Source organism: Lissotriton helveticus (genome assembly GCF_964261635.1).
Source record: "Lissotriton helveticus chromosome 1_1 unlocalized genomic scaffold, aLisHel1.1 SUPER_1_unloc_7, whole genome shotgun sequence".
In the NCBI taxonomy this organism is placed as follows: domain Eukaryota; kingdom Metazoa; phylum Chordata; class Amphibia; order Caudata; family Salamandridae; genus Lissotriton; species Lissotriton helveticus.
This window is the reverse complement of record NW_027611714.1, coordinates 3,617,786-3,633,520: the sequence shown is the minus strand read 5'-3', so window position 1 is coordinate 3,633,520 and position 15,735 is coordinate 3,617,786. Positions and strand designations below refer to the sequence as shown.

The 15,735-nt window shown below is 43.2% G+C and overlaps 1 protein-coding gene across 1 annotated transcript; it reads right to left on the bottom strand.

The window, feature by feature from the left end:
• Positions 1-2,795: 2,795 nt before the first annotated feature.
• LOC144806403 (uncharacterized) lies at positions 2,796-13,216 on the bottom strand. Its single transcript, XM_078672763.1, has 2 exons — positions 12,990-13,216; positions 2,796-6,917 (listed from the first exon to the last, which is right to left on the bottom strand). Exon 2 carries the CDS (start codon positions 5,560-5,562, stop codon positions 3,673-3,675), a length of 1,890 nt encoding a protein of 629 aa, XP_078528889.1. The 5' UTR covers positions 5,563-6,917; positions 12,990-13,216; the 3' UTR covers positions 2,796-3,672.
• Between the last annotated feature and the right edge of the window lie 2,519 nt (positions 13,217-15,735).

The window sequence follows — 15,735 nt, the reverse complement described above, 5'->3', positions numbered from 1 at the left end:
GTGGGTCAGTATTGGGTACCCTGGACCAGTTTCTCGCGAGGGCATCTTCCGTTCTGGCCCACGAAATAGAGCTGACAGAAAGAAGATTGTCACTTGACCCTGCTTTCAACAAACGGGCATCAATGGGAAGTTTGGCCCAGGCATCTTCGCCAAACCCCCTACAAAATATTGATCTTACAAGGCCAGAAGGCAATGACGTGCGAAAGGGCAACCAACAATTGCAAATTGCTGGAGGCTTGCCTTGCAAACCAGTATGTGAAGCCGCCATGCTAAATACTAGAAATGCCCCTAACCTTCACACTGTGCATCCTGGACCTCCAACATTAAGTGTCAAAAGAAAAGCTAAAATTCAGAAATCTGATAAAGTAGGGGGAAGTACAATACCACTGACTGACTGAACTGACTGCAAGTTTTTTTAAGTGCTCGAATGCCGCGGCGTCTTGGCGCTGTAGAATAGAAGACAAGAATGAGACAGATCAGGGCAGAGAGAACAGCCACGTTTTCAATGATTTTCTGAATCTTAAATTAGAAGGTTGTGACCGGAGCACAGAGGGTAGTGTAGTCCAAAGTTTGGAGGCCTGATTGGAAAAGGATTTTCCGCCCCAGCGCGCTCTCCAAATTCTAGGCACACAGATCAGGTCTTGATTGGCAGATCTTAGGGTTCGGTTAGGCACATAGCGTGGGAGGAGTTTGGCCAGGTCATCTGAACCTTTGCCATGAATGGACTTGTGGACCAGGCAGAGGGCTTTGAACTGTACTCTGCGTCTGATTGGGAGCCAGTGTAACTCTCGTATGGCTTTAGAGGTGGGGTGGCGCCTTGGCAGGTTCAGCAGAGCTCTAGCAGCCGCATTCTGGATAGCCTGCAGTTTGGTCATTTGTTTTTCTCCCGTACCAAGGTAGAGAGAATTACAATAGTCGACCTGAGACATTACTAGGGCAGCTACGATGGTCTTCTTTAAGGTGGAGGGACTGTAAGGTAAGATTTTCTTGAGTACCTTCATAGTGTGGAAGCATGCTGAGGTGACTTGATTAACTTGGGACGTGCAGGAGAGGTTTTTGTCCAGCAGAAACCCGAGGTTTCTGACCTTCTCAGCTGGAGTCGGGCAAGAGCCAGCTTCCGGGGGCCACCATAAGTGACTCCAGATCAAAGGCTTCTGACCGAATTCTATAACTTCGGTCTTCTCTGTATTTAGTTTGAGAAAATTTTGACTCATCCAATTTTTCACGTCGAGAAGGCAGTCTCTGAAACGCCCTGCAGTAGCTTCAATAGATTCAGAGACAGACACAATAATTTGCGTGTCGTCGGCGTAAGACACTAATTTTAAACCATGGGATTTTATTAGGTCGGCCAAAGGTGTTACATACAGATTAAATAGAGTTGGTGATAATGCCGACCCTTGCGGGACACCTCCAGGGAGAGTAAATTCCTCAGATGAGTCCATCCCAATGTACTTGTTGGATTCTGCCAGTTAGAAATGATGCTAGTAGGGCCAAAGCGGCATCTGAAATGCCCAGTTTTTCCAATCGACTCAATAAGACCGAATGGTTGACGGTGTCGAACGCCGTGGTTAAGTCGAGTAGTATAAGGGCCGTTCTTCCACCGTCATCCATCGTCTTCCTAATGTCCTCCGTTGCCATAATGAGTGCTGACTCAGTTGAATGGCACGCTCGAAAGCCATGTTGTGTAGAATCTAGAAGGTTGTTATGCGTTAAAAAAGTCATTAATTCTAGATTCATAGCTTTCTCAAGGATTTTAGCTGGTAGAGGTAGGCAGGATATGGGCCGATAGTGTTTGGATTCTGTGGGATTAAGCGTTTCTTTCTTGAGAATCGGGCGGATGCAGGCTTTTTTCCAAGTTGAAGGAAATTTGCCCAGGCTGATAGCCTTATTTAATAAGGAGGTCAGAACTCCAGTTATCGCTTTTGGGATTGAGTGTAATATGTGCGGGGGACATGGATATAGAGGAGATCCATCTGTAGGAGAAGATCAGCGACCTGCGGCTCCTTTAGGGCGGGAAAGCTGGAGTAGGCAGGGAGGGTGAGTGAGGGTCCTTCCCTAGTGTCCGTGATCAGGGGCTGGGTTGGGATTGCGAGGGTGTTAGGGCCAGTGTTGGAATTCGTGGCCACGATGTTGAGACCATCATATACTGCCTACCATCAACTCCGCCTAGTCCTGCTACATGCCAGCCCATCACGGAAGAGCCCACATCGATATTGAGTCCTGGTGTTGTGTTTCCCGCTGAGTTGGGATTGGACTTTTGGACCAAACTTGAACACATTTTTAAAAAGACATGTCTCCCCATTTATGACAGACTTAACTTGATAGAAAACAGGCTTGCAAGTCTCTAATTATCGCTTGCTTCGGCTCAGGCACGGGGTGGGAAACGGGATAAAGGGATAACAGAAAAACAAAAGAGATTATCTAAGCAAACTAATGAATCTGAAATTCCCTCTACCCCTCTACCTACGAGTAATGCAGCTGATATCAGTGCCCCTGTTCTAATCCTACTTCATCTCATCTAATGATATTGCAGTGACTAACCACATTGTGTTGAGTGGAAGGGCATTGATAGAAGATGGGAGCAGGGCTATAATTGAACAACGCCAAGCGAACAATAATATTTCTCATGTTCCATCAACAAATGGGTTACCGCCTATAGATCTTCCCCTGGTATCCACACCGTATGTGTGGTTCTTGTGGGGGGTCCCACCATTGAGCCAGGGTAGAAGGGAGCAGTATATGGAGCTTAAGAACAAATGTATCCATTGCCTTAATTACAACAGGCCTTTTCCCCCTAAGGTATCTACTGAAATTTTGTTTGCAAGGCGCGTGGATTGGATTGGGCCACGGAAAAAGTCTATCGAGGGAGACTGTATAATTATTAATTTTAGGGACAGAAGGGCTGCCTACTGGCACCAGGAGTCGACTCGACTCGAAAAAGATAGACAAAAATGTCCAAAATGTTAGTAAAAAAATGACTAAAGGTACGTGCTCTTCCCGGATCTGCGCTAGCTGGCGCGGAAAAAAGAAGAACTGACGTCAATACGCGAGGGTGGCGTCTAAGTACTCCAGCGACATCATTCCGGCGATCACGACGCCGACGACGGACACGGAACTGCAGACGAGGCCTACCGACGTGCAGGGGTACTGCTGACGAAAAACTTTCCGGATCCAGTCTGACACCTGGGGGTAATTCTAAGGTAAGGAATCTAACACTAACGTGTTTCTTTCAGATTCTGTCTTTCAGATACAAGCTTTTTTGGCCTAAAGATTATCTCCAGTGTGGAGTTTCTCATGGTGAGATAGCGTTTTTCTCTGCAGCTTTTCTGGCATTCAGAACACTCATAAGGTTTTTCATCAGTATGGAGAATCGCTTATGGTTAGTGAGGCTGTGCTTATCAAATAGGAATTTCTGGAATTCACAGCATTGGTAATGTTTTTTCCCTGTGTGCGTCTGCTCATGTAGTGAGATTGTGTTTTAAATTGATGCTTTTCTGGCATTCAGAGCACAAAAATATTTTGGTGTGTTTTCTTATGGCGCTTGAAATTATCTCTTCCTCTGAATCTTTTCTGACATTTAGAGCACTGATAATTTTCTTCCCCAATGTGGATTCTCATATGTTTAGTGAGATTACATTTAAGGCTGAAAAATATTTGGCATTCGGAGCATTGTTAAGGTTTTTCCCCAGTGTGGGTTCTTATATGCTGAGTGAGTCTGCCTTTTACACTGAAACATATCTGGCATTCAGAGCACCTATAAGGTTTTTCCCCAGTGTGGGTTCTTATATGGTGAGTGAGACGGATTTTTTCACTGAAACATTTGTGGCATTCAGAGCACCGATAAGGTTTTTCCCCAGTGTGGGTTCTTATGTGATTATCGAGACTGTTTTTTTGGCAGAAACATTTTTGGCATTCAGAGCACTGATAAGGTTTTTCCCCAGTGTGGGTTCTTATATGCTGAGTGAGATGGCTTTTTTCAATGAAACATTTGTCGCATTCAGAGCACTGATAAGGTTTTTCCCCAGTGTGGGTTCTTATATGCTGAGTGAGACTGAGTTTGTATATGAAACATTTCTGACATTCAGAGCACTGATAAGGTTTTTCCCCAGTGTGGGTTCTTATATGCTGAGTGAGACTGAGTTTGTCTCTGAAACATTTCTGACATTCAGAGCACTGATAAGGTTTTTCCCCAGTGTGGGTTCTTATATGCTGAGTGAGACTGAGTTTGCCTCTGAAACATTTCTGACATTCAGAGCACTGATAAGGTTTTTCCCCAGTGTGGGTTCTTATATGCTGAGTGAGACTGAGTTTGTCTCTGAAACATTTCTGACATTCAGAGCACTGATAAGGTTTTTCCCCAGTGTGGGTTATTGCATGTTGAGAAAGACTTCTTTTGTCAATGAAACATTTCTGGCATTCAGAGCACTGATAAGGTTTTTCCCCAGTGTGGATCTTTGTATGCCGTGTGAGAGTATGTTTTAAACTGAAACATTTCTGGCATTCAGAGCACTGATAAGGTTTTTCCCCAGTGTGGAATCTCACATGTGCAGTTAGAAGTGATTTAAGTTTGAAATGTTTTGGGCATTCAGAGCACTGAAAAGGTTTCTCCCCAGTGTGGGTTCTTACATGAAAAGTGAGACTGTTTTTGTGAATGAAACATTTCTGGCATTCAGAGCACTGAAAAGGTTTCTCCCCAGTGTGGGTTCTTACATGAAGAGTGAGACTGTTTTTGTCAATGAAACATTTCTGGCATTCAGAGCACTGATAACGTTTTACCCCAGCGTGGATCTTTACCCCAGCGTGGATCTTTGTATGCCGTGTGAGAGTACGTTTTAAACTGAAACATTTCTGGCATTCAGAGCACTGATAGGGTTTTTCCCCAGTGTGGAATCTCACATGTGCAGTTAGAAGTGATTGAAGTTTGAAATGTTTTGGGCATTCAGAGCACTGAAAAGGTTTCTCCCCAGTGTGGGTTCTTATATGAAGAGTGAGACTTCTTTTCTCAATGAAACATTTCTGGCAATCCGTGCACTGATGAGGTTTATCCCCAGTGTGGGTTCTTATATGCCGAGTGAGACTGTTTTGGTCACTGAGACATTTCTGGCATTCAGGGCACTGGTAAGGTTTTTCCCCAGAGTGGATTCTCATATGTTCAGTGAGATAAGATTTACGGCTGAAACGTTTTTGGCATTCAGCACACTGGTAAGGTTTTTCCAAAGAGTGGGTTAATGCATGTCGATATAGACTCGCTTTGTCACTAAACCTTTTTTGGCATTCAGAGCACTGATAAGGTTTTTCCCCAGTGTGTATTTGTATGTGATGTGTGAGCCTACTTTTTAAACTGAAACATTTCTGGCATTCAGAACACTGGTATGGTTTTTCTATAGAGTGGGTTAATACATGTCGAGAAAGACTTTGTTTGTTACAAAACCTTTTTTGGCATTCAGAGCACTGATAAGGTTTTTCCCCAGTGTGGATTCTCATATGCTCAATGAGATAATATTTACTGATGAAACTTTTTTGGCACACTGAGCACTGAGAGAGGTTTTTCCCAGTGTCCATTCTCTCAAATTCAGTGAGATGAAATTGTTGGCTGAATTTTTTTTGGTACAGGTAACTTATTTCCCCAACTTGGGTTATTTTGCTTTGATTGAGGCGGGTTTGAACACTGAATTTGTTCTCACAGCCTGTGTTTTTATAAGGTGTATTTCTAGAGTTACATTTAGTTTTCTCTTGCTTATATGCCACCGTAAGATTGAACTAGATTTTAGAGTCTGGCTTGTTTAGATAATGTTCAGTATTTATCTTTAAAAGAAATTGTGTGTAATCTGCTTAACATTTGAATTAAGCAAAATATGTCTGGAAGCAGCCCTGTAAAACCTGTTGAAATGTTTCTAGCAGATAAAAGTCTTTTGGTTATAGCCTCTCCGGCAGCAACTTATTTTGTGACTGAAGTTTTTCTCAAATCTATTTGTATAGGTTCTTAGCAATGCAGTGATAAGGTGTTAGTCTGACATTTAATGATTAAACTGAGAAGTACCTTTTTGCACTGACGTAATGGCAGTAACTGAGAACATTAGAACATGCACAGTACTATTGTGGCTCACCAGTCGCAGAACATCAGTTAATTATACCCTTTCTATGTTTGGTGTAAGGTGTAGTTCTGAAGACGAGGATTTATTTACATTAGCTATAGCGCAACGGTGCTCATTTCATCCATTTTTATATTTAACAGTTTTACATATCACTCCTGCACAACAGAATGTTGAGGCGATTTACATAGAATTACAGAACAGTACACATTAAAAAGGAAACAATCTGAGATGGTCATGAAAACAATAAAGTTGTGAATTTTTAAGGTTTTCGCCAGAGTGAGCAGAGTGGGTCGAGGTGTTATATCCAGAGGCAGATAGTCTCAAACTTGTGTAACTGGTTAAAAACGGTTGTTGAACAAAGGTGATGTTCCAATCTTTTGGTTGTTAACGTGTCAGCTTAGGAGTCTTCTTGTAGCGTCTTTTCTTTGATGGTATCCAGAAGAAACCTTTTGTTGTAACTTTCTTTTATGCAGTGTGTGCTTCCTCTCTAGAATTACATGATGCTTTAGATGAACGTTATTCTGTCATGCTGAGGCAATTTGTCTTTCTGATAATATTTCAGATGAGGATGCTGAAGTGGTCTTTCTACATTATTTCTGGTGCTGTGTGCACAGATATGGCTTTGCTCTGGGTTAATGAAATGCAAAATTAGAGACTTCACTTACAGGTAGAGTACTTTCCTCGCCACACTTAGATTTTTGGAAATTATTTAAACGTAGAATGCTGGATGTCCTTCAGTTTTTCAAAATAATCCTTCTTATGGCACTGACATTTAGTGGCTTAGTGCTAAATCTTGCTTTCTTCGTCCGTAATTTCAATCACCTATAGTATTAAAATTAAATAGTTAATACATGTACATTTCCCAAAATAATAATTCACAAGCCAAATCAATGCAGGATTTTTAAAATGTTGAGCTGTTTTTCAGACAGAGCAGAGTGTAGAATGGTAGCTTGAGAGTACTTGGATGTAGGAGTGAGGATTTGTAGAATTTTCAGCATTTTACTAAGCTCACAAAGGATACATGTACCCTATGGAGTTGTAACATAGAATCCCAAAGGCAGATATTAAAATCATATGGACTGGCACCAAACAAATATTAAAAAAATATATACTATTAATTAATTTGTAATGCAGATTTCTGGGACGGGAATGACTCCCCCACGGACAACAGGTGTATTCCCCTGCCCCGAGTTACCACCTACTTGTATCTGGCATCCTGACTTGAGCAAATCTATTGTGTGCTGCGAGGACTATGCCTAGACCAATCCCTCAAATATGGTCCAGAGTATGAATCAAGGGCAATGAAATGAAGGCGTACTTTCATGTGTTCATTTTATTCCACCTGATTATCAGTTGTTAGGTTTTTCTGCACCTGGATTTACTGGGTGCAGAAAACCAGGACACAGTTTTTTTCCAGACAGAAAAATTAGACTGCAAAGACGCATAAGACTCTGGGTGCAGCAGAAGCAGCCAAGACTTATACTGTGTTTTTTTTACTAACTGGGGTAAACACACAATTCTTCCCTCTGTTGGTGTTCACAGTCATTATCGGCCTGTGATTCGCCATTGAGTGCAAAGCGTACAGAGTAGAGCTGAGGGGCCGAGCTGAGGAGGAGTTGACGAGCAAGCGGAGCGGAGCCTGGGACGACTGCCCGCGTTTGTTTTATGACCCGTTCCCGCTCCCGAACGTTTCTTCCGCTTCATCTGCGTCCTGTTATACGGGCGCTTTAATTTCTACGGATCTGCTGTGGGGGCAGGAACGGCCGCTGCCGGCACCGCGGCCGCTGCAGAGGTCAAAGGAGCCTTTGACTGCGGTGCTGCTGGTGCGGCGGCTGTAGCAGGGCACAGAGGAGAACAGAGGAGCACAGAGGAGCCTTGGCCTGCCGCCTGATTTTACGTATTTACTAAGAATTGAGCAGAGCAGACAGAGCTGAGCCGAGGAGTGGAGGGAAGTGCCCACATCTGCCGTCTGTAGTGGGACTAGCTCTGGATTCCGCTCTTGCTCCTGAACGATTGCCAGCATTCTACCTTGTACTCTTGTCAGCGATGAATAGCAACGAACAAGCAATGAACAGTGAGTGGTGAGTGACAAGTGGCAAGAGGTGTGTGGCGTGTGGCGAGTAGCTAAGATTGATCGGTCCCTAAGTCGCTGAGCCATTGGAGTCTGTAATAAGTCTGTAATACAAAATCTGAGAAATTATGGAAAGAGGAAAGTAACAATAGACTTAGACCCTCTTGAAGCACCCCTCGGCCCCTGAATTACTCCGCATGCCTAGACTACAGCCCTACCCGGTGCCCGGATGTTAATCAATCGGTTAATTAATTAATTAATTAAGTAACCAGCAGTACCGGCAGATTCTGTACGGAGGTGAGCTTTTTGGGTGTTTTCCCCTGGAGGTGTTTGGTGGTGTTTTTGTCCTATGGTCTTGTCACTGGCCCGTTTGATTCTCTAAAAGGAGCAAGACTTCTTCACCTTAGAGGGTGTATTATGAGCTCAGGAAAGGAGCAGCCACATTTCCCTCCTATCAAAAGGAAAAGAAAAATACAACAAACACCAATATTTGTTACGTTTAAAATAAAACAGGCAGGTGACATATAGTCCTTTAAATCATCTAAGGTCCATACATTTGAGAAACTGGGAAAGTCGCTGTCAAAGTTTGATTTTATGAAAGATCCAACTGATGCTATGCTAACATTGCTAACTAACTCATGTGATCTTCAAACTCCAATTAAACCACTGAGTAGAACAAATATTATATCCCCTAAGCAAGGAGTAAGTGAACCAGGCCACCCTGAGTCTGAAGATGAAGTCGAGCGAATGTCAAATTCAACTAAGGACCAAGTCAACCATTGGGGTCAAATAATGGACCTAGAGATGTTAACTATTCCACGTACTGGTCATTCACAATAAGAGGACGCAAAATGCACAAATCTAACAATGGGAGATACTCAGCAATTACTACCAACTAGGCAGCCAATGCCAATAGAAGTGCAAGTAAAAATCAGAACAGCTAACGGGATAGGGGAACCACCTAATTTGGGCCAAATAAACCAACCAGAGCAAGAAGCTCCAAATGAACTAAATAGTGGGGTGAAAATCATAAGGGAAGCCAATACCCCACTGCAATCGGATCTTACTCTGTCTAAAATGAATTCAGTTAAGAAACAGGACATGCCTAAATTTAATCAAAATAACCGATCTCAAATTAATAAGGACGAATACAACAGCAACCCAGAAACTCTGCAGCGTTGGAGTACTCCGTATCAAAAAGACGTTTTGAATAGTAGTCCACAATTCATTAATTCTTGTGACGAGGGACATGATTTTCAAGGACCACAAAAAGAGGAGTATAAGGACCTATCATTCATAAATGGGCAACACCATAGCCCAGGTACTCAGGAACCAGGAAGTGGGAACGCAGGAGCAATTTGGGATTTATTCTTCAAAACCTCGCAATTAACTCTGGAAGCTTTAACATATCAGTCCAACAAAAAGGAGATCCAAATAGATCTCGAGCTCTATGGCAACCTCTGTTACCGGAACTCAGCAGAGGATAACAACACAAAATGATCTAATAGTAAGGGCACAATCTCAGCCAATATCTCCGTTTGCAGAGTGTAGTTGTGCCCCACTAGTTAACAAACTAGCTACCATTCTGGATATTTAAAAAACAATAATTGACGATGTAAAAGTGAATTTTCCTAATGTGGGAATTCAAACCATCAAGACCGACTGCCCCTCTAAAGGTACAATAAAATGTAAAGACAATACTGTTGTTGTTAAAGAAAAAATAGATGATAAAACAAAAGATCAAGAAGTGATAAACCTATGCTCGACACAATCAACAATGACAGACGCATCTCCGGAAGTTCATCTATCAAAAAGACAGAGGAAAAAACAACGGAAAGCAAGAAATAAAGCTTCTAAAAGTATAAAAAATACAAATGCATCAGATAAAGTGAGATTGAACACTGGAAACAACCATGACCAAATATCATATTGTGAAGGTGAGGGTAAACAAATGTCTCCAACAAAACCCTTTTACCCTCTATTTAATAAAGATCTATCGGAGGTACAAGCAGTTATGAAAAATAAATGCCTAAACAATCAAGCTGATAGCATAAAAATGATAGAGAATGGGAAAATTCAGTCCTTTGAAATGCTGCAAGTGGAGGAAAGTAATAAACAGGTGGAAAATAAGCCATCACAATTGGTAACAAATAGAGCAAAGAGGGAGAGTATCAGAGGGGATGAAACGAATTGAGATTTGTTAAGTGGTGCAGGTAATTTTTACGCCGGAATATAAATCAAGGGGTGATAATGAAACAACTTGCAAACATCCGGACCCAACACAAGAAGGCAGGAGTATGCAAAGCATGTGCATCTACAGCATACATGCCTCGAACAGAGGATTAATGGCTCCAAATCCTTGCCGTGGTATCTTGTCATGTTGTGGCTGAGTGTGCCATGTGATGGTGCAGGCTATAGGGCTTGGTGTGATTTGGTCATTTTTGACACGGTGGAGTCCTGAATGGTTAGGAAATTTTTGAATTTCTTTGTTTTTGGGATTGTGTGATATAGTGCGCTACCTACTGTATGATGTAAATAAATTACATTGCTAATATACCATAAGGATGTGGGGTGAGTATTATTAGGGCCGAAGCCTTGCTGATTATATGTAGAATAACAGGTCTGAGAGGTCACTACTGACTAGGGCAGTTTAGCAGCTGCACAGGCCTTGGGCATTGATCCTATTGAGGATAATATGTGACGGGCCACTGGTGACTGGAGCTAGCTAGCCACAACGCTAGCCTCTGGTATTCATGACAAGCAGGGTAACAATACATGTCAATATTGACTGGAACTGGTTGGCAGTAGAGTTGACCTCTGGTTTTGAATATTTGCAGGATTTAAGGTACAAGGGTCACTACTGACTGGAGTTACCTAGCAGGATAATAGGTCTCAGGGAGCCAATACTGACTGAAGCTGGTTAGTATGATCACTAGTCCCAAGGTGCTACTAATGACTCAAGTTGGCTAGAATGATAACAGGTCCTAGGGGCCAGTACTAACAGGAGCTGGCTAGTAGGCTTACATACAGGTCCAAGGGGCCACTACTGACTGGAGGTGGCTAAAAGAATAACAGGCCCTGGGGTGGTGGGGTGCGAGTGGCACCAGTGACCGGAGTTGGCTAGAAGAATTGACAACCTTTGGTATTGATTAAATGCAGGATTCCAGGTCACAGGTGGCACTGCTGAATACAGCTGGCTAGCAGCAGTGGTGGCCTCTAGGAAGAAGGAATTGAGAAACCATAACTGGATATACTGGTTTCCTTAATACCGATAATTGGTTACACATGAATGCCACAACGTGCATTGATATATTACATTACCAAATTACAATATTCTTATATTAATTTGATGTGACTGTTCGCCTTAATATGCCTGCAAAGTTACATGAATCTATTAGATCCCAGAACTATTTTATTTACTGATGTCCATCTGCACACTTTCCTGCATCTTGTAGTAAATTGAATATTGACAAACAAGTGTTATTTTCAGAAACAGTGAATGCTGCAGCTTGTCTGTGTATCTTTTATCTGTACCCCACGGACTCCTCACATTCCTCTCGAGAGAAGATCCTGCCTCCTACTCATTAGTGTCGTTTCAGTAACTGTTTCTATCACGTGTTCATGTTTCATTGACTTGTATTAGGAGAAAAGTGTATAAAATACATTGTGTAGCATTAGCATTATATACCCCAACTTCCTTTAGGGTGGATGCTCTCGTCCATTTCAAAGACAATTGTCACTTGTTAGTTTGCTTGGCCTTTTGCTATTTTTGCATTACATTTATGATAGATGTGTTGGCTTCCCGGTGTGTTGTGTTTTATTTTACATAGGACAAGAGATGACGAGGAAAATGACAGTCCAGTATACACATTCTTCATATAAATCAACTCACAGTATACTGTTCTGGAGGTTCAGTCCTACAGACATTATCTCTAACTGAACGCAGGCACCCTAAGTAGCATGTGCTTTTCAAACCAGTTGCCCTCTGATGCGGCGTCCTCGCTATTGGATAAGTCAATATGCCCTGAATTTTAGGAGGGTTACCGTATCTAGTGCACCCTGTTAGGCAGTGCTCACCTGTGGTAGTAAGATGTTAATAGGCACCTTATCACCAATGCACGGTGCAGGGCTCCTCACGCTGTGGAGAAGATTAGGTCACATTTACCCATTTTCCCATATGGTCCTGATGAAATGCCAACAGATTGATCCATGACTACACAAGGCATGAAAAAGGTTGACCTGAAGTATAGACCCCAGCTTACCAGCAGGTCCATAGGTGATCAACACTTTCACACAGTGATAGGGGCCATTAGTTCCTCAATTTCTCTGCCACTGTTTTTAATCTCAACATGGACCAGGAAGATCACATTAACTATATTGTGGCAACTGGTCGATAGTTGATCTTATATTTAGACTTTCACCAATCTCACATCTTATGACACAACATCCTCTGTCCTGCTATGCTCATCCGGCGTACTTAATAAAAGATCTACGACAAAGTGCCCTCTTGTGGTGCCCGCCAGGCATTGTAGCGTCAGCCTGGAGAGGAGTATAGCCCAATGATGAAGCATGTCACCTTCAGGTGAGTGAACGCAACTTGTCTTAAAAGCACATGCTTCCTAGGGTGTCTGCGTTCAGTTACAGATGCCTCTGGGACTGAACCTTCGGAACAGTATATTGTGATTTGACTGTTTTATTTTAACAAATGTACATAGCAGATATTGGCCCTTCCTTGTTTCACAAACATGATCGGATACCTGCCTCGGAGCGCACTTCTTACAGACGAGTATGGGGTTATCATGTTGCTGCTACAAGCACCTTACCTGTGCGAGTTATCGGGAACGATGCAGGGGGCAGACGCAAACCAGCCACACGTGGAGATCAATGACAAGTACTGAAGAATTAACAGAGCCTCCAAGCTGGTGACCATTACTTAATTGACCCTGAAAATAAAAGACGTATTTAGTATTCTGGTGACTCATGACCATAAAAACAAAGGTTATAAATTCAATATTATGTCAAATACTTAAAAAATGGAACTGGATGTGCTGAATCGATGTTGCCCCAGGTCATGCGTGACACCTTCCACCACTATTGCTTATGGGACTTGTAGTTTTGTTTTTCTCATTAAAAGGATGGGTTCTAAAGTCCCAGTGTTCTAAGCGATGTTATTTAAAATCAGAGGCCTGAGTGAGGGTGAAGCATGACACTGCTCTGCTTAGCAGTGAGATGAATGACAGTTCCTCAGCCCTTCCATTCTTTGACAGACAGAGGCTCGTCAGACGTTCATATTTTCTTGTAACGAGAAAGAAACTTTTATTGCAGCTTGTGTCACTGAAGAGATAAAACCCCTGGGCGTGTTTCATTAACTACTGACAAACATGAACAATCAAGAACATGAGTTTCTGGAAAACTATCAAGCACCCAATCAGAATCAGCCGCCCTTCACACCCAGGAATTCTTGAGGCTTTGGAGAGGGTGAATTGCACGTGGTATAAGAGGAACACTACATCGAATCAAAGCTCACTTCTCAGGGATGTACTGAAATGCCAGCCTCATGGCACACTTAGCCAGCTCTTCACCTCCTCCACCTCAAACTGTTGACCAGCTATCAGGGCAAATGAGCCTGCAGCAAAGCATCGCTGGCTTGGTTCCACACCGGACCAGGCAATGTGGTCAACTCCATACTCCTCCAAGTCAGCATGCTCTCTGGTCGAGGCAGTCCTAACCCCACATGGATGTTCCCCATCACAACTATTTTAATGGTACTAAGTTATGTTTCTGCTAAATGTAGGAGTCAAAAAGTGAAAGATTTTACTAGGAAGTACTGAAAGAGAAATCATGAAGTTTTTCAATATTTCTGAGTCTGACACAGTACACAGGAGCATTATTTCCTACAGCAGCAAATCGTGTATGCGCCCTGTAGAAAGCTTGTTTGAATGAAACATGGAATTTATTGCAGCCTACAATTCATGCAACAACATAGAGTGCAAGATAACTTGTGTTATTATTCCAGCAGAACATAATGCCATTCCAAATGTGTACGTCATTTTAAAGACAAACCCAGAAAAATGTGTGGTCAGTGTTGTTCTTCTGCCTGTTAAAAGACCATCTCCATTAATGTGTCAGGAAATAAAACACTATGAGAAACCCTACTCTATGGCAGGGTGCTGCCTGCCACTATATTGCAGGTTACTTCCAACATAATCTGATTTATACATACATACTCCAGGGTGCTGCCACAGCAGTCTTAAGCCACTCAGGAGGTAAGCTCTTCATTTCATCTTAAGCCCATAGGTTACATTCACAGCCTGATGGGTCCGGAGAACTTTATCCTCGCTCTAATTGCACCGAGCAGATGGACTTAGCCCAACATAGGCTGTGTTGTGTGCTGGGTGATGCCTGGCATCTTATTATCGTTGGCAGATGGATGAAGCTCTGATAAGAGCTATTACAAGAAGAGCAGAGAAACAGGACCACAGATCGCCACAGAGTGATAACTGCCCAGAAGCTGAAGAAAGAACTCTGGAACAGCAAACCTCCTACACCCTGGAGATTCTCCAGAGTAAGCAAATTATGGTAATGAAATGCAAATTGCAGCATTAAGGTCACTGTAACACTGGGCAGGGGACGGGAGGAAAAGAACCGGATAATGTTGAGTGGTGGCGTAGTGAACTGACGTCCTCCCTCTCTCTGCCTCATTATCAGCATGACTGGAACAGGGGAGAAGCCTGTTCCTGGGAACTAGCCGATGAATTGGATGACGGCCCTTTAACTGGAAGACACACGAGTACGCAGCTCTGCCCTCTGACGACGGCACGGGATTCGTAGTGGGTAAAAACGCAGAAGAAGATGTCCTGGCGAGTGACGTCACCGATCGAGAGTGGGAGAGCGGCCCGGAGCAGCAGAGAACGGAGCTTTTGGAGGCGAACCAGAGGACGACAGGAGTAAGCCAGGAGGCCACTGGATCCACGAATCGCTGTGCCACAATCCCGAGGGAGGAGTGTGGCTACAACAGGTACGGCAGCGTTTGGCGGGCTGGGTAGGAAGACGGGGTTCTTCTAAACCGTAGCCGCGTGTGTGCCAGAATATCTGCCCAACATTTCTTTGTCCTCACCGTGTAAATATACCCCTTCTCACCAGTAATCACGCCTCTGCACTCTCGCACATTTATTAAAGTGTTTAGCACCTTAGCACGGGTGTCCCCTGCACTTGTCCGGTTCCCTGTGGGAGAGTCCAGATAGAGTACATATCCTGACGATCTGTACTGGTTTCTTTTCCCTGGCGGAGTCCAACTAGGAGTTAGGAAGAACGGAAAATCCCCTGAAGTCTGCTTCTTAACCATCTGTAAACAAGACCATAACCAGACGCCATCACGGACCCCAGAGCTTTTCAGAGAGACACCTTGACAACCCGACATAAAAAGACGTTTTCCAAAATAAAACCTTACCTACCCCGAACTGGTCTTAGGTCTCTTCTTGATCCCACGCCACAACTGGTGTCAGAAGTGGGATATCCCCCTTCCATCCCGCATCAGAAGATGGACCAAATCATACAACGCCTTATAAA